At 40.9% G+C, this 20,274-nt stretch overlaps 1 protein-coding gene across 8 annotated transcripts in view; it reads right to left on the reverse strand.

Annotated features, from left to right (window-relative positions):
- The window catches only part of MAST4 (microtubule associated serine/threonine kinase family member 4), a 576,096-nt gene that overhangs the window by 370,839 nt on the left and 184,983 nt on the right, over positions 1-20,274 (reverse strand). For 7 of the 8 annotated variants that reach the window (XM_070246179.1, XM_023625596.2, XM_070246178.1 and 4 more), the window contains exon 3: positions 5,207-5,331. The exons of the other annotated variant lie outside the window; for it this stretch is intronic. In XM_070246179.1, the coding sequence (XP_070102280.1) occupies positions 5,207-5,331 (125 nt within the window). The remainder of the gene's footprint in view (positions 1-5,206; positions 5,332-20,274) is intronic. 8 annotated transcript variants of the gene reach the window in all.

The raw sequence follows: 20,274 nt of genomic DNA on the forward strand, positions 1-20,274 counted from the left end.
CTCACTCAGAAGGAATGTGATGGGATGTCCACACAAACAAAACAGATGAGGTTCACGATTCAAATCAAAAAGAAAATTGGAGAAAAATACCAGAGAGGAATTTGCACTGTGCTTCTGCCATCCATCTATTACTCCAAAGTACAAAAGAAGTGAATATTTCTTACGATGGCCACATACACCATTTCTAAACTTTAATCATCAAGGCTTACAAGCCTATTTTCCTACAGAAAAATAAGTTACCACTGGTCCTGCTTTTGCCTCCTGAAATTTCCATCTCTCTTGCCAGAAAGCAGCATCTGTATAAATCCCCTGCTTTTGACGACTATGACTTCTTTGATAAACTACCCGTGTGTGTGGGGAGGGACAGAAAGATGGAGGAAGCAAATGGGGAAATGAGTTTTCCCCTCTTCAGATTAATGTATATGAAGTATACATCTGACACTTCATCAGGACTCCTGGCTGGTGTCCCGGCAGGCGGACACTGGCTGAGCATGTATTCTGCCAGCTACCGGGCTATTTAGGATGAATTGGCAACACGCCATTTATCTGAAATGCCCCATGTGTCTGGGAGAGGCAGCACAACTACATTTAGCATTGCCAAGGAAAACTAGATACTTCAGGCTAGGAATTAATCTCCTCCTTGAGAAGGTAGTTAGCATTACCTTCAAGTTTGCCTATGGCATTTAAATCATTATAGGCTGTGCTTTTACTAAAATTCATACCTACCAAACCACAGGGCCTTCATTTACATCTTACTAACACATGAATACTTCTCAAGTTAAGGGTCTATATTTTTCTGAACTGTAAGTTGTTGTGTTGAACATGAAATTCTGTTATATCAAGTGTAATGCTGTCATTTGGACATAAACCACATTGATTCCTATTTTTCCAAGTTTTCCACGTCTGAACACACATATGACTTCATCTTACTTCTTCAAAGAATCAACAAGATATTTAAACCGATGTGACTACATGATTCCTTACAAGCAGATTAATGAAATTTCCTTGAATATGGACACTGATAGTCTCTTCACAATTTTGTCACCATATTTTCTGAGCAGCTGATGTGGAACTAAACGGGATTTGGCCCATTACATGGACTTTAAGGCTAATCACAATTGTAAGCTGGACACTGAACAGCAAAACCAGAGAGGTTTTAGATGGATGGTTTTATTAGGCCCCCCATTACAGAATACAGGATCATACCATCACTCTTGCCTTGCGACTAGAGAAATCTGTCACTTTCCACAAATAATTATTCATTCCACCAACATTATTTATTGAATGCCTCCTAGATTCAACGTGTTGTGCTAGGAGCAGTGAGGAGCAGAAAGTTAGAATCAGACAGGACTTCTGCCTTCAAGGAGCTGGCAGTCTAGTAGGGGAAAATGAGGCATTAACACAAAGAACTAAAGCAAAGGTGACTAGGATAAATGCTAAGGGGAGTCAAGAGGAAGACTGACTTAACAGCAATGGGAGCAATGGGGGTGAGGATAGTGGTGAGGAGAGAGGATCAGAGTGAAGCATGTTCTATTGAACACCCCACCAGAAGCATCAGCCTGTTTAGAAGACAAGGAAACAAAAAAGAAGTTCTAATAGCTGTACATTTCCACCTCTTCAGCACCATTCTCTATCAAATCTGCGAGCTGTAATCAGCAGGGATAATTTAGATGTAATCCAATCCAAGACACAGGAAACAGATTAACTTTAAAGGTTCTGCAAAGGATACCAAAAGCAGGAAAAGTCATTAACACGCACTGAGTGACATATTGAAATAAGTGATATGGCACAGAACAAGGAAGAGATCAAGATGATGCCCTGCCAGGCAGCTCTGCTCCAGCTGCTGCTGCTCTTCACAGGACAGAAGGTGGTGGACCCAAGACTTGGTCCAGCAGGCCGCAAAGAGTTCTCCTTAGACCACAATTAGGAAGTGATGAAACCTCTGAAGGAAAGATACAATGAGGGTTATATTCTAAACCTCCACTGTCTGTAGGAAACAGTTCATCGCAGTCTTGCTTCTATACCCAAGCCTCCTCACAATACAGTAAGAACAGAAGTATTAATACTGCTAACCTTGGAGACTTGTTACGAGTCAGGGACTATTTTAAGTTTGCTCTCTATGGTATTTTAGCATTTTCCCTAGTTTTGCTCTTAAGCAAACACTATAAAAAGTTGGAGGGTAGAGATGCTAATAATTTAAGTGACTCTTTGATAAGAATGTCATCAAACAGATTTTTGGGAGTACTCTTCTTCTGTTTTCTATTAATACATCTTATTTTTCTATCTTATTACCAAATATCTTAGGTTACCTGATGTGTTTTATTAATGAATAAATCAGTTTCTGTGTCTGATTACGTGACTATCAGTATTAGATCATAAGACATAGTACCTGTGACAGTGTTGTTTTAATCAGAATGATTTACTTGGCAATAAACATACAGGATTACTATTTAAGTGTTAAGAATAATATTGCAGTGGCCCAAAAAGCACTCTTGTTTAAAAAAAAATCCCTAATTGTCAGGAATTTCCCACTTTCCTTAAAAAGTAAATGGTTACTATAAAATAAGTTTTCAATAAAATTCCCCAAGAAGAAAAAGTAACTTCAAACTTGGGGATGGGAAGGAGAAAAATGCTAACTACTGTCACTTTAACTGTTCCTTTAAAAATAAGCCCCAAAATTTACATGAGAAGAAGAAGATGAATTTTGGTTTAAAGATCATAGTCAATTTTGAAGTCATAAAATACCCCGAAAGAAACTTTTTTGGGGATAATTATTCAGTATATTCAGAATCTTTATTATTCTGAAAGTAGAATCAGGTAACCCCAAAGTTGAATTCCAGAGACTGTTTAATACTCCTTTTCATCTTGCAGTTGCAGATGAGGTGATAAAACCTGAGAAACTCAGTGACCTGCCCAAGTTCATGCAGCCAATTAAAGGCAAAAGCAGGACTAGAGCCTGGCGCTAATTCAAATCTCTCTGCCTTACTGAAGGACTCCCGAATATCCAACAGGACTTATTACCAATGCATAAAATAAGGCATCGCAGTACACAGATTTATATATTATTTGCATCATCATCAGTAAAAGATGTTTAAAAACCTATTCCCATACCACACAACCCACCACCTGTGCAAAAATAACCTGTACAGACCTCTAGGCTGAGCCAAAGGTTAAAGTAGAGAAGCAATGAGTCCACTAGAAAACAAAACCCTAATAAGCATCATGGTTAAAAATAAAAGTCTAGGGCCTGTCCGGTGGCATAGTGGTTAAGTTTGCATGCTCTGCTTCAGCACCCCAGGGTTTGCAGGTTCAGATCCTGGCCGTGGACCTAGCACCGCTCATCAAACCATGCTGTGGCAGCATCCCACATAAAATAGAGGAAGATTGGAACAGCTGTTAGCTCAGGCACAATCCTCCTCAAGCAAAAAGAGGAAGACCGTGAAACAGATGTTAGCTGAGGGCCAATCTTCCTCACAAAAATACTAAATAAATAAATAATGGTCTACATTGAAAAAAAAACATAGGAATCCACACTGCTAACAAATACACAAATATTTATACTGTGTGCCAATTGGTAAATGTGGAAAGAGTGTTAAAATTGGAATAATGACCATTTTTAATTGTCATAGAAAAGAAGAGTCCAGGCAAGACTGATGAACGAACGTAAAGTCTAGGGGAAATTTTTGATGAGGAGAAACACGTTTGCACAGCCTGAAACTTTCTCTCCACAGAATGCTTACTGATTGCAAAAAAAAAAGTCAAACTGCAGTGGAGAAATTGGGTAACACCCTGCCTGGGTGGAAACATTAATATCACAATGAAGGGCAGATGGACCTTATGTGCCTGCAGATGGCATGCCCGGAGAGGGTGCAATGTCATATTCTGGCCTGGAATGCAAAACCTTAATTTCATCATGAGGAAACGTCAGACCTATCAGACACAGGTATTTGAGAAATGTTCCGTTGAAAAAAGTGGCGGAGAGCATGGGGATATAGTCTTCAAAAACTGCCATGTCATAAACGGCAACGAAAGGCTATGGAAAGGTTCCAGATTAAAGGAGACTAAATAGATAGGACAATTAAATGCAATAAGTGACTCTAAATTGGATCCTATACTGGAGCACAAAAAAATGCTACAGAAGACATTATTGAGCCGATTGATAAAACTGAAACACAGATGGCAGAGCAGATAAAAGGCTTGTATCAGCACTAAATTTACTGAAGTTGATAACTGTGATAACAAAAGGCCAGGATACACCCAATTTACTCTCAAGCGGTTCCAAAAAATTATACACACACATCTCTAAATATACATATATACAGAGAGAGATAAAGCAAATGATAAAGCAAATTGGGCAAGAGGTTAACAGTTGAATCTCAAAAATCAACTGGTGTTTTACGTATTTTTCTCATTCTTGCAATGTTTCTGTGAGTTTGAAACTATTTTCAAATAAGAAGTGTGAAAATTAATAAAAGGAAACTTCATTTAAAATGGAATAAGCAGTCCCGAAAGGGGAGCCCCCATGTAGTACCATTCGAGGTTAACGAGAGGAAAGACAGTCAATTACAGACCCCCCTAGAAGTCTTCAACAGGAAAAAACAGTTAATTATAGGAAAAAATGTACATTACATCCCGGACAGAAATCGACTACCCAGCAACTCAGCCAATGAGAAACTATCACCACCCTGAACTCTTGCTTTTCTCCAACGGACTTTCCTTCAAAACAACTCTTCCCAGTTGTGTCTTTTTTCTCTATAAAATAAAGTTCCCCTCCTCTATTTGTTGAATTTGCATATGGTCCACTATAGCATGCATATCCTGAATTGCTATTCTTTGGCTATTCCAGAATAAACTCGTTTTGCTGGTAAAATAACTAGCTGTTTTATTTTTAAGGTTGACAGAAGTTAAAAATAAATAAATAAATAAAAGCTTAGAAACATTTTCATTTCTTTTGAGGGAAGAGAAGAGACAGAGTCAATTTGAAACAAATACCCCAAATTACATCGTTGGGGTTAGGGGAGACGACGGGCCTTGGAAAAAATTAGCATACTGAAAGCAAGGAATTTCACTTTGCCAAATATGTGCTCAGTGTTAAATGTAGGTAAGTTCAAACCTAGTTAAAGTGAATAAACTTAAAATAGTCTCTAAAGAGGTGGCGAGATGGAGGAAATCCAGCCCGTAGAAGACAGGGCTGGAGGACACTCACCAGGCTGGCCGTGAGCGAAGGTGCCGACTGGCCCAGGGCCTGGCTGCGCATGCGCAGGAGGTTGGACGTCTCCACCGAGGCTGGGCAGGCCAGACCTGCAACTGGATTTGGAAGGAGGTACCTCCCTGTTGGGGTTGAAGAGAAGACAATGTAAGTGGCGGGCTGAACGGCAGCACTTGCATGGCGATGGCAGATCCCTCCTTGGCCATCCTCCTTCTGTGCTACTTCTGCCATACTCCATAATTACATTTATTAATAGCAACTGGAGGCAAACTGTTTTAAGTAAGTCAGGAGATGCAGTTGCAAGTTCTGACCCTGATTTCCCACATAAAGCCAAGTCAACCTCTTCATCTCCAGCATCCGTAGCTTTCAGCCAGGGCAGGAGGAAGTATCTTGTTACTTCTGCCTGTTCCCTGGGACCATGCTGAGACCATACACAAATACACAAAATATTCTCAGCATCACAGAAATAAGGATGTGCATTTACAAATGTACTTTTAAAATATCTAATATGGAAAGTGATCTAGGAATCAACTAGAAAAAAGACTGAAGTGGAGATCATGACCAACAAAAGGTAGAGTTGGAATTCTTCCAAGGTGAAATGGGGCTGGTGCCTCTTTCTCCCTGCTTCTCTCTCTGAGGCACTGGTGGTCATCCAACCATGTCTACAGGACACATAATGGTATTCATTTGCATAAGTCAGGACATCAATGTCAGTTTAGGTTCACTGAGTAATTTACATCAACCTTGAACTCTAATATATACAGGTGTGCCTTTAAAAGTCAAATAGCTGAACCAATTCACAATGTTTTACTTCCTTAGTACATGGACGAGATTAGTTACAAATACACAAGAAATAAGGCTTTTTGACTTCAGGAGGTTAGGATGGACATGAAAATTCACAGAATAATGAAAGTCAGTAAAAGCAGAGACTATGTTTGATTTTTATCTGCTTTGCCCCAAGACTAGCGCAATGACTGGCCATAGCAGGTGCTCATTAAATATCTGTTGAACGATGAAAGGAGAAGTGGACACTTGTTTCCCAGAAAACACAAAGGGACAACGAAAAGACAGCAGGCAACCCATCAAACCTCATCCGAGGGCTGTGTGTGTGGCGACTCCAGCTTCGAACCTCTCAGAATCAAGAGGGACTGTGGCGTGTGTGGCTGGGGGCCCTGCAGCAGAGGTAACACCTGTTCCCGGGGTTCTCCCCAGCAGATGTGTTCCTTGGGAAACAGCCTCACTCTCCTACCTCAGGCATGCACTTCCCAAGCATCTCCCACTGGTTAATAACTACTGCAATGTATTAACCAGTTTACTCTTAGTGCCCATGGGAACTGCCGGTGCTATGAAAGCACGGGAGCGCGGGGCAGCTCCTATCAACTGTTCATGTTAAGACGTGTAATACTCTGTCCCACTTGCTTTCAGAAATCTACATTTTAATTGCAAAGGAAAAAATGGCTACTTATTTTGCCAAAATTGCTCTTTCACTCTCTTATTTTATAGTGGAAAACACAAACTGTACAGGAAACTAGATCTGCTTTTGAGATCTTGATCTGGAGCTGAATGATGTGGAGGAAGGAAGTCAGATGCACTTGCCATCTCTAAAACGGAGATGATGGGATCCACTACGTGAAGCTGTTGGGAGATTAGCAGGTTTTACAAGTAAAGCACCTGGTATATGTTAGCTATTTCATCATAACAGTAGTAAGAACGCAAAGTATCTTTTCTGCTTGGGTTTGGTTTCCTTTCACTCACAAGTAAAAAACGTAAATATATATAAAGAAAAAGAAATCACCTATAATCACACCAGGGAAAACCACTATCAACATTTCAGTGATTTTCTGCCAGACTTTCTTTCTGTAACCTATATTTATGGGATCATATTGATTTTTGTCACCGATTCCCCACTAACCCCACATAATAGGGTAGGATTTTTTCCCAGCAAATAAATATAGCAAATATCAATTAATTGAAGCATAACCCTATCACTGAAAATTCAAATATAATTACCCTCTGTGGTTCCAGTCACCATCTCAAAACATTAAGATACATTTTTGTGCAGGGTATGTTACATTTAAAGTCTAGAATTTTTATCTTTTTCCTTGCCTTATTTTGAAACATGAACTAAAAAGCTGGACTAAGGGGGCCTTTGGGAAATCTGTCCCCTTTGGACCCAAAAACAGGACATTAATTGAAAAAGAACAGGAAACCTCTAAGACTGCATTTAGGAATGCTAACGTCAGGATTACATGAAAAAATGATTTCTTTAACATGGAAATAACTCTCACTATTTGAAGGACATCACTTGTCAAAGAAATACACCAACCTCCAGGAATTGGAATCCATAGATTTTTTTTCTGGTCTCTCCTGTGTCTTTCCTGTATTTATATTTTCTTTGTTCATGTTTCAGGGAGTGCTGACAGGAGAAGAGAAGCTATGTGATATCAAGGTGTGTGTGATGGAGAAACTCTACTCTGGCCTCACCGTTTCTCTGGCCCAGATTGTTCATTTTAAAAACCACTAAGGGTAGATACAAAAACACTTGAAGAATTTAATGTAATCATGGAAAAACTTGAAGGCAAACATTCTAGTTCACTGAAGCATTCTATAATCAGTCCTTTTTTTCTTTTAGTAGAAAATAATTATTAGACTATCTCCGTGTAATCCCCCTGAGATGAAGAAATAGGCATTCATTTCTGTATCTTCAGTACTTGGCACAGTGCCTGGCGCTTAATAAGTGCTCAATAAATGTTTGTTGCCTGAAATGCAGTTAAACTACACTCTGATCAATACTTGATCAAATCTAAATAGGAAGAATAAAACCAAAGAGATTATTTTCTTAAATTTCATTTGTAGTATAGCATAACAGCTAAAGTACATTGAGGTCTCACTATATGTTGCTATATGCAATGTATTAACAGTCCTTTGGGGTACTACGTAATATTATCCCCACTTTAAAGACCAGAGAGGTTACACAATTAGACAAGGGCATACAGCTAATAAAGAGGCAAAACAAGGATTCTTACTCTGAAGCCCAAATCCTATCACAGGAAAATATTCATCACATATGCTTAGGTGAAAATACAAGTTATAAGTAAAGATAGGATGATTCTACATTTATAAGAAAACAATATATATTTATATAGAGAGAGAGAATAAATCTTTTGAAAAGGTGGGAAATGGTAGCAGACAGGATTAAATGGATAGTGCACTTAAGGCACTCACCCTGGGACATGGAGAACAGTCGATACACTATCAATATTCACATTATCATAAGAACTTCATAACTCCATCAATGCATCCTCTAACCACCGCAGCAACAAAGTAAAACATGGTAATGGGCTCTTAGGATGGATCACAAAAGAAATAAAGAAAAACAATGAATAATATTAAAATAAAGAACAGTATTTCTTTATGGAAAAGATAAACAGCAAATTCAGAATTGTAGTTATCTCTGGCAGGGAAAATGGGGAGTGGGTCCGGGGAGGAGTATGCTGTAATATTTTATTGTTTTAAAAACTATCTGCAGGGAATAAATGCGTTTCTTAGTTGAACTTAAAAGTCTAAGGAATTAAGTTTTCACTTGTGGTTTTAATATACTTAATGTTAACTTTTTATAAATGTATCTGAAGAATGTGGCAAATATTAAGATTTGATAAAGCTAGCTGGCAAGTATATGGGGTTGTATTGAATTATTCTCTATTAATTTCTGTATATGATATAATATTGCTTTCAAAAAATGTGCTCCATAATCCAACATGGCAAACTAGCCAAGAGCAAATTTCTTCCACCCCTCAAACTGGTAGTTCCTAAGATCATGTCAGAGAGGGGTGTGAGTGATAAGAGGGCTCCCCAAGGGATGTGGGTGGAGAAGAAGCCAGGGGAGAGGTTCCCTGGAGAATGGGAGCAAAAAGGAAGCATGAAGAACCTCATCATGGTCCCAGCGTGAAAGGCATGGCAGCTGTAACTGGGAAAGGCTCCCTTTCTGCCAGTGGGAGGGCAGGACAAAAGCAGGGACAGTTCCTGAATAAGTCCTCAGTGCAGGAAATTCATATGCTAGGATCCCAGCTCAGTAAGCCCAGAGATGCCCCAGGTGGGAAGTCAGACTCTGCATAGATCCAGAACAAGCACTGGGGGAGAGGGCACAAGGAACCAGAGCCACTTCCCCTCTCTCCATTCACTCCTAACCAAGCTTTGAACACTTCCGCTTTGTTAGAGCTCACAGGGCACTCTAGAGCAAGCGGAGACCACTGCTACCAGGACACGCACGCCGTTATCTCCTCCTCTCAAATCCCCCACTTGAACACCACCACATGCCTTTTACCTGTCACTATCTCATGTGTTAAGTCTAATCTCAGTAACAAGACCAGAGGTGTGCCTTGGCAAAGAAAAACAAAGCCGGACACTAGGTAAAGTGGTAAGGACAGATTTGACCCAGTAATAACCACTGCAATAGGGAAAAAGAGGCCAGCGTGAACTAACCCACCTTCAATATGTACAGAAGTAACTGGGTGTTTTAACAGGAGAATGAAGGAGGAGGGCAGGGTGCAAGCTGGGGCCCAGTCGAGTCAGGGAAGCGAAAGTGCCAGGCTGCTAGCTGGCAGTTATGGAAGTTAGGATTCCATCCTCCCACACAGAATGGGAGATAGAGACCCTATCCATCGGCCAAAACAAACAGTAAATTTTGGAGGCAGCCTTCAGTTTTCTCAGGCAGGCACTTTGAGGGGACCAGGGTCATCCTAAGGATGTGGCCCTGAGCTGTTAGAAACTGTGTTAGTGTTTGTTCAAGTCTTTACTCGCCAAGGTTGAGACCTAGTTGAGAAAGAGGGTTCAGAGGAGCCTGGAAAGAGTTGGCCAAGGAGAGACTCTGTCGGCCTTCAATTCTTTCGTTACTTCAACAGACCCTGACCCTAACGGAGACATTTTGATGTTCAATAACTGATCAGTTTTTGAACTGAGCTTGAAGTAAGTTTTTGAACTTAGCCCATATACTTATCTTACACTCTCTTCAAACCCAACCAGACATAAAGGTCTTTGCCAGTAATGATAAAAATAGATTGTTCTAGTTATGGTTGACTCTAGGGTCAGACTGCTGTGTGCCAATTCTGATCCCCAAAACTGATCCCATCACTCAGTCATGAACTGCTCCAAGCCTCAGGTTCCTCAGCTGTAAACTTATAGGGTGGTTGTAAAACCAAAAAAGAAAATGCATTATACAATGAACATTCAGTAAATATAAACTTAAAAAAATAAGAAACACAAAGAGCTACCTAACAAACAATGGATTATAAGATGAGCAAGAAATAAAATTTTAAGTCACTGGAAAAATAAGTTAGGCAGCATTTATACACTTATACAATGTAATGTTTATAACGCTGTCACGGGTTAGATTCAGATGTCACTAAGATTCTTGCATGAGTCTTGTCCTTAGGAATCATATAAATGTTACAGATTGGAAGGTCTTTTAGCACAACACATGGGATGTTTTATTCCTGCCCGGACCCCCATTAGTGTTAATAGGGAAAAGAGGACAACAGATGGATTTAAGGCAGTCATTAGAAGGCATCAACATTGTGCCATAGTTGGTAGTGATTACATCAAACTTTATATAAATTCGCTTTCTGATGACTACCAAGAGCCTCTAAAAAGTGTGTTGCTGTTGCATTCACGCATCATTTGCTGCCTACAATTTAAGAAAATTAGCATCTGTCAACTGAATTATTCAGCTGCACAGGGTGGAAATTAATGGATAATACCATTCCCAATTTGCTGTATGAGAGGTGAGCTTGCCTAACAATCTGGCTACTATATTTTAACACCGAATCAAGCCTGTTGTTACAACTGGAACTTTGATCAGCTCTGTGCTCTTAGAAACACATTTCTAAAATTCAATACCATTATTAAAGCATTTATTAAATATTTTCTACTGACATAATTAGGAATTTAGAGGCAATAAATAAAGGTCCGTATTAAAGCTGGAATCAGTTGGCCAGAGTGATATAAGAATTTGTCAGGCTTCAACCATAGACATACAGGTTATTTGAATGGGATTTTTATGCTGGTTATTGGTACTGTTTTGGTCACATGGCCTCTTCTTCACAGAGTGAGTGGGAAGAGATCTGTAGTCTTTTAAGGCTATATAAGAAAATAAGTCGATTCCTGAGCCTAGACCCAGATTATGCCTTTGTGCCACCTAGGCTACATACGGTCTCTTTCTTGGAATGTATTTTCTTTTGTTTCCATCTTGAATTCCAAGAAACAAGAAGGAAGACCGCCATGAATGCATGCTTTCAAACATGAGATACACACTTTCAAAGCACCCAAAGCTCAAAGTATCCTTCTGAAGTAGGAAAATATCAGGTCAGCAATAATTTTAGCAGAATGGCTATACAAAGAATTAAATATAGCCTCCAGAGACCTACTTCATCATCAGGGAATAGTGTAACTGCTAGATTTAAAAGCTTCTAGTAAAAAGTTCCAAATCACCCGAAGTGCAATACAGATTTACAGTCGGTCCACAGTCTTACATTTTGGGTTGTTTCTCTTAGACTTCAAACAGGACACCAAAGGGAAAATAAGACCTGGTAACTACATAACAAAGCAGTCTTTAGATACGTCTTCTGGTGCTCAGTTATACATAGGAACTCTGAAAAAGTGTGTTTATCCTCTAAGGCACCAACCAGGAACAAAAGGAAGCTGAGGTGACCACTGTGTTGCTCTCAAGGGTTTTGGTGAAGTTGGGGAGCCACATAAGAAAGGGAAGGAGAATGCGGGTGGCATTACAGAGGCAAAGGGGCTGGGGACAAAAAGAACAAAGGGAAGCTAGCACTGTGCTGGGGCCATGAAAAGGCAGATGGAACCACATGCTCACATCTCTCATCCTGTATCCTTACCTTTTGGCTACACCAAGCTGCTGCCGACTGGAGCATCTACGGAATCTCTCACAGTAGCCCCCAGAAAGCTTACAGCCACCATTAAAGTGGGAGGAGGGACACTCCCACCATTTTGCCCTCCCCACTGCAGACCAAAACCTCCCTTGCTTAATTCTACTTCTGAATATAGACACAAATGAATTGAAAGCAGGGACTCAAACAGGTATTTGTACACCCACGTTCCACAATAGCCAAAAGGTGGAAACAACCCAAATGTCCACTGATGGACGAATGGATAAACAAAATGTGGTTATACATACAATGGAATATGATTCAGCCTTAAAAAGGAAATTCTGAACCCTGAAGACATGCTAAATGAAATAAGCCAGACACAAAAGGACAAATATTGTATGATTCCACTTATATGAGGTTCCTGAAATAGTCAAATTCAGCGAGACAAAAAGTATAACAGTGGTTACTGGGGGGTGGGGAGAGGAGGGAATGAGGAGTGATTTAATGGGTACAGAGTTTCAGCTTGGAAGATGAGAAAGTTCTGGAGATGGACAGTGGTGATGGTTGCAATGTACTTAATGCCACTGAATTGTATACTTAAAATGGTTAAAATGGTAAATTTTGTTATGTATATTTTACCACACATACAAACAAAATCACCCTCCCTTGCTTAGCCAAAACCATTGCATCTTCCAGAGGAAAAAAATAAGGGGTCCTTTTTGTTGTCCAAAGGGAGGTATCCACACCAAACTACGTCAGCACCTGCTTTTGAAAATTCCACTAAACAAATTAAGCCCTTCACATCATTCACAAGTCAGAGGAACTGAGTTTTTCAAGAACAATCCAAATTCTGGAAATGGAGAAAGGTTATAGACCATGATAAGTCACTGGCTGAATCTGGGCAGAATCCACGTGTCAGCAGCCAGTGCCCTAAAGGGTACTCCATCATCATCAAGACATTCTTCTTCTATGCCCCATTGCTCACTCCTAAACACTGGTTCCCTCATCACTGTGACTGTCGTCCTCACAGGCAATTATCGCCACCCTTTATTCATCTTCAGCTGCACTCCTACAACGTAGAGACATGGTTCCTTTCATCTTCCCTCTCGCATGGGTGACTGACTTCCAATTTCTTGTCCCCACTGCAAAAGAATAACTATACCTAGACTGCATCAACAATGCTGCTAAATCATTCTTCTTAATGGCATAAATAAATATCATTTGAGAAACCAACAGACCTGTGAGCAGAAAGTGCTGAAGTTCACTGACTCCTATATTGAACTGCTGCTCTAGTCGGTGTGATGTGTGTTTACTCACACAAGGAAAGTCCAAAGCACAGCCTTGACCCTAAGCCCTTGAAGACATAACTGCCACTAGCCAGGGATCTCCAATTGACAAGGAAACTGAAAGTCAAATGGAGAGAGCATGCATGTCTTTTGGGAGGTTAGAAGCCAGAGCATAGAGACGCCAACGGGGCCCCAAGGTCTGGATCAAATTAACTGCCCAATGCAGCAGTGTGTAAACTCCTGTTTTGCTGCAAGACTCAAATCCACCATAGATGCCCAATTTCAATTCTTAGAATATTATCACCAGCATTCTGTATTTAACCTAGAACAGCTAGGCAACATTACTAACCAAAAGGGCCTAGTGACAAAGCTAGGGGGACGCTTTAAAGTGAAGCCTGTAGCAAGCAGAGCAGGTAGCAGAAGATAATAGTTGAGGGCAAGTCCAGACTGAATGGTACATGAGAAATGTTTCAAGGAGTCACTAAAGCCCAATGCTGCACCGCGAGAGAGCTCGGGTCTGTGGAAAAACAACAGAACACACGTCTGCAGCAGAGAAATCAAAGCCTTTGGACAACCACGAGGCTATGGAGCCATTGCCACTGTCAAGTGCAGCTGCAGCTTTAAAGAAATAACTTCCAGTGTGGGTAATGTGGCAAGATGATTCTAAGGTACGGTGGTCTTCTCACCCTCGATCACAGATAGCCATCCTGTTACTCTTGTCATTTTATGACGAAAGGGCAAAAATGCCAACACACAGTCTGTTTTTAAATGCAAACCATTCAAATCCATACCTACAGAGAAATATATTTGGTCTTTCCTTTCTGTAGTAACTTTTTTCCCGTAACTTGTTCTTAAAGAAGAAATATTTCTTTTCATCCACCAAGATTACCACTCTCAGTCAAATTCTAATAAGGGAAGATATTAGGATCAAATGAGTTAGTATAAGAAATAGAGCTTAGTAAGCCTCAATGTTCCTATTATTACAAGCACTCACATTGTTGTCTTCCAAGGTACCCAGCAAATTCTCCCCTTCCACAACGAGACCCAGCCCTGGCCAGCAACCTCCTCCTGCATCATGACTAACAATGCAGTATCCCCTCAGATGGTGACTGTCTGGATTTAAAAGTCTTATCAGAAAATGCATAATACTTTTGTCCTACGCTCTAGGTGTATAGACTAAAGGTTAATGTGACAACTTAAAACTGATTTTTAAAGAAGTCTTAAATAGAGCCTACTCTGGGCCGGCCGGTGGCATAGCGGTTAAGTGCGCACGTTCTGCTTCGGCGGCCTGGGGTTCACCAGTTCGGATCCCGGGTGCAGACATGGCACTGCTTGGCAAGCCATGCTGTGGCAGGCGTCCCACATATAAAGTGGAGGAAGACGGGCATGGATGTTAGCTCAGGGCCAGTCTTCCTCAGCAAAAAGAGGAGGATTGGCAGCAGATGTTAGCTCACAGCTAATCTTCCTCAAAAATAAATAAATAAATGGAGCCTGCTCTAATGAGAACATAAGAACAAGAATCCCACACCAAGCAGGGTTGCTTGGAACGTCTGTCTGAGTGAGGCGCCCAGGAGCTGAGTGGTGGCAGTGTCTAAGCGACACCGGGCACAGGTCAGAGTTAACATCTGCAGTCTGGCCTCCCTCCATCCGCATATTGAAATATAATTCAGCAGAATGAATTGCTAGACATGTCTAAACCCCCTGGGAAATGACAGATATTGATGAATGCTGTTGGGAAGATATATGGAAGGAAACGGCAAATAAATAGAACCATTTTTTCTCGGAGTCAGTTTGGGGATATGTGGAGCAGCTGTTAAACGACTTGTCAGCTCCCTGTTCTCTCTTCCTCTCCCCCACCTGCCTCCTCTACACCTTTCTAAAACCTCCCCAAGGACCAGTATCTTACCCTCTTCGAAATAATAAAGCTAGTGAGAGTCATCCCCTCCTCCCGTCGTACTCTGACTTGTCAGCCCAGTTAGTCCAAGCCCTTCCAAAATTTCCTTCCATTCAAACATATTTGCTGCCCCCTCTGGATCCTGGAAATATGTCCAATTTTTAAATTTATGAAACTCTCTAATTCAAATCTGTTAGCATTTGGCCCCAGTCATGAGGTTCAAATCCCAAATTCAAAGCCTGACTACTACCATGTAGCAGCTGTGTAGCCCTGGTCAGGATTCTTGACCTCTTAAGCCTCAGTTTCCCATAAACGTTCTGCAAAGTGGAAATGACTGACCAGTCTCATGGGGGGATTGTGAGGACTAACCTAGCACGTAAATAGCGAGCCTATCCTACCAGCTGGCAAACAGAAAGCCCACAACCACCAACTTATTATCCCCTCTACTTTCCATTGAGAAACAACTCTTCCTGGCAAGGGCACTCCTCCTTGGCACCATCCTCAGACTGGATCAAATTCTCCCCAGCATGGGGCACTTTACGGGATAACTGGTTCTCATTCCATTCACCAGCGGCCTCGGAGCTCAGAGTGGGGAACCAGCCAGACACAGGTTTGCATCCTGGTTTCCCCATTTGTTAGCTAGGGAACCCTAGATGTTCACTTTTCCTCTCTGAGCCTCCATTTCCATCCTAGTGATGATGATAGTAGGTAACACATGTCAATGCCCAGCACAGTGCTGAATACACAGTTTGTGTTCAGTGATGGTTCAGGTCCTCCTCCAGGATGCTTCACCCATCTTGGCATCACTGGCATTGAATCCACATCCAGGGGCACTACTAGCCTCACCTTCCCCCATCACATCATCTGCCTCTGTGTGGCTGCCTGTGTACAGAGTGTCATTTATTTCCACGCACAACATGCTCTTCTACATTGTAAACTCTGTGTCAACTGGGACTGGATCTCATCTGTCTTTGTAGCCTCACATCACGCCCCACACACAGAAGCTACTGAACGTTTACAGACTCACTTACTCATGCCTGTGCATATTAACTCTCTATTCTGTCTCTCATTTTTATTTCTCCCAGGGTTCATATGTTTCCATTATTGTTTAGTTCCATATTGCCTAGAAAAATATTTAAAATGGCTCAGTGGTTTGTTTGGTAACAATAACAATAATGAAAGACTCAGTGGCCTTAAACTTGATATGGAGAACATCATGCACTTCTCCTGCCTTTGATTTTCTCTTCTAAAACCCATCTCCAAGAGAGTCCAACACCGCCACAAAATACTGTGTATGTTCAAAGTAAGCCGGTTAACCTCAATACACTACAGGACAATTTGTACTTAGGATTTTACTTTTTGGAGAAATTATGAACCTTACTCAATAACATTCTTTAGCACACTAAAGGCTTTGATTGACATACCCAAATGTCACTGGCAGCCCTGAGATGCTAAACATTTCTGACAACTGCCCTACATCTAAACCATTATAACAGAAGCCAAGGAGGAGTCAGGGATCAGGGGATTTACAAGAAAAACCAAAAGAACAAAGGCAGCCACAGAGGGGATAAAAAAAACTCCCTACCACAATCTAAGTAGAAATTTACAGACAAGCCCAAATTTCCTAATAAGTTCTCTATTTTCATGAGGAAACTTCTATATACAATCTAATTCACATAACTACGCATTTCCACATATATTTCTCTGGAAGTTCCTGGTTTCATGCTGGCTTATATTACAAACAGATTTCAAATTCTTCCTCCTCAATAATAAACTTTATGTACACTCCCTAAAAAATCTTTTTGTCTTAATAGATGTTTGTGGATACTAATTAATGAATAAGCAAAAAATCTAGAACACAACTATAAAATATTTATTCAAAATACCACAAGATCTCTAGAACAAGATGGGCACAGATGTTAGCTCGGGGCCAATCTTCCTCAGCAAAAAGAGGAGGATTGGTGGCAGATGTTAGCTCAGGGTTAATCTTCAAAAAACAATATCACAAGATCTCCACCAGTGGCTCTGAGTGGCCATCTGTTAAGGATCCAGGTTCCGGGGTGAGAGATCTTAATCAGGGGCTGTGTGGCCTGTTCTCTTGCCTCCCTTTAGGAGGTTTAATGTCCACTCTACCTGGTTGAAAAGCAATAAGATCTAGAAACCACTGTTATCAAACTGCAACCCTATACTCTGAATTAAATTCTAAAAAATCACTAGGGGCTTTGCAAAACAAAATGTAACAAAAAGTAACATATTACTGCCCTAGTTTTTAAAAAGAAAAAACTTAAAGCCAAGATTAGCATCCTGACTGCCTCAGCACTGCTTGGAAATTGATGACTGGTATAGGTTTGGAATTTCTGGTCTATTATTTAGCCACTGACCACTTCTGAAAGCTCCGATGGCATTAAGTCGTCTTGAACTCCAGTCCATGCGCCTCATGTTTTAAAGTAACAGTATCACTAGGCTACTCAACATTCCTTTCTAGAGAATTCAGCCATGCTTATAGGGAAATCAGTGTGCTGTGGTGCTCAGGTACGGGGAGGTAGCCATTTGGTTGTTCCAATCACCCTCCAGTCATCTCTCAAGATTGAGAGACTAGTCATTTTCTTCTAGTCATTCTATTAAATGCAGTTAAACTCCTATTATTGGAATCCAGAGAGCACTGTGATTGTTGACAGCATGGCAGCGGGGATCATGCACACAGACTTTCGCCCGTCAAAGGGGATATCACATTTAAGGTGTGCTTGGGGTCATCTGCAAAGATGGTCCACTCTCCAAGGTGACTAAGCAGCTCTAAGGGGGAAAAAATATAAGAAAAGGATATGGTACTAATGTCTCTGTAAGGCCTCTAACCCCTTGTCTTTCATACCATGAACATACCAACGCGACAACACGTCTGATAATGCCTAGGTACAGACCCTTCCAGTATTTATTGATAGAATTGCCAGATTTCACAAATAAAAATACAGGACACCTAAATAAATTTTAGTTCAAATAAATTTGACTTCATACACCCCAAATATTACATTGGACATACATATACTAAACATATTGTAAGCTGTTTATCTGAAGGCAAAATTTACTTGGGTGGCATGTATTCAATCTGGCAACTCTACTTACTGAGCGCTTGTATTTGCAGTGCAGCAGGCTTTGCTGTGAGAATATGCAAACAACAGAGAGTTCAAAGTGATCCATCCTGTAAGAAGAGAACAGCATGAGATGGTAGGGGGAGGAGGGCAGGAAAGCATGGCTGCAGAGCAATCAGCCAAGTGATGTGAGGGTGTCTGGGATGGAATCTGAAGGTAGTAAAGGATCAGGAGCTTCATTTCCCTGTTTTATACACCTAAGGTGAGGGTCTCGTTGCTCTGGGTTTGTGCAGGTATTATTTTCCCCTATTTTTCATGTTATTTATATAGACCACTGCAGCCAAAAGCTAGTAAAAAGGAGCAAAAACAAAAACACAAAATGTTTCTTCTGAGATTCCTGGTAACGAAGGCAAAGATAGAAACACAGTGGGTTACTCCGCTCTCGCTACTTAATGAAAGAAAAATTCACATTTATCAGACCAATCTAATTCCTTTTTCCTTGTTCTGAGCTCAAAGAAATCTGTTTCAGAACTTTTAATAAAAGGACAGTAACACACATAATTGCTACTGTCCTCTAGAGTAATTTAGGGCAAAACTGCAGGCATATCCTACATTATGGAACACTAAAAAAAACCCAAGGGTAAGAGGCTGGCCCAGTGGCATAATGGTTAAGTTCACCTGCTCCACTCCAGCAGCCTGGGGTTCACAGGTTCGGGTCCCAGGCATGGACCTACACACCGTTGAGCAAGCCATGCTGTTGTGGCATCCCACATACAAAATAGAGGAAGATTGGCACAGACGTTTTAGCTCAGGGACAATCTTCCTCAAGCTAAAAGAGGAAGATTGGCAACAGATGTTAGCTCAAGGCCAATATTCCTCATCCAAAAAAGAAAAAGCTCAAAGGTGCAATGCCATGTGTATATGCATACATGTAAACACACAACGAATGTCTCCATATGTCACTTAACACACCTCTCCTTTACAGGGACTTGGAAACTGGGAACTAAGGTACCTTATGCAAAATCCATCTTCAAGCCTAATTTGGTGCAGTGTTAATCATTTAAGATGGTCATGATTCCACCTGTGTTCTTATTCAGAATGAGAAAAACAGACATTTAAACGATACTGTTCTCTCTTTTGAAAAGTTTTACTCCCTAGTAAGCAAGTCACCAAAGAGTTAAAAGCAAGGAGGCACTTATCCTCAGCTCTCCCTTCAGGCCCTGGGTGAGGCAGGTGCCTGAGACAGTGCTATCACAGAACAGAGAAATTCTCACAAGAAAATAAATGTCGCCCTGACGATAGGCATTGATTAAGTACTCGAATGACAATGGAACATGACAATGACAAATGCAGGCTATCACCACCAGAGTCATTAATATATCAGAAACACTAATTTTCATAAATCTTTAAACTTCCCAGTTGGTGGCATCTGCATTTCTTTGCCTACTCTTCTTCCTGGGGAGTTGACACAAAGTCAGCTTCATTTTCAGTTTCCATCCAGGAAGTTAAAAAAAGTCTACATTCTTGATCTTTGATTAGCCACTGAAAATGAGTTTTAAACACGAGATGGATGGCCTGGGGTGCTCAGTTTCAGAGGACGGTGACAGGACATCACTGGCATGCTCCTCCAGGGGAGAGGGTGGGCTTCCTCGCTCAACAATGGAGAAAGAACATACATGTGAAGGGAGAAAATGTAGGAAAACCAGTACTTAGCCATTAACTTGAGAAGCTGGCCTCAGATCCCCATTTCATGCCCTCCTGTTACACCTTGAAACAGCAGTGTAGGACATGTCAAGATGCTACCTCCACCCAGCCAAGTCACTTGCTTTCTATCTTTAAACCCCATTCAGTTTAACATGGGTATCTCATCCTTTTCTGACCTATATCTTCCCTTATTGCTATTCATCACACCCAA

This window comes from Equus caballus, chromosome 21, assembly GCF_041296265.1.
Source record: "Equus caballus isolate H_3958 breed thoroughbred chromosome 21, TB-T2T, whole genome shotgun sequence".
Classification (NCBI taxonomy): domain Eukaryota; kingdom Metazoa; phylum Chordata; class Mammalia; order Perissodactyla; family Equidae; genus Equus; species Equus caballus.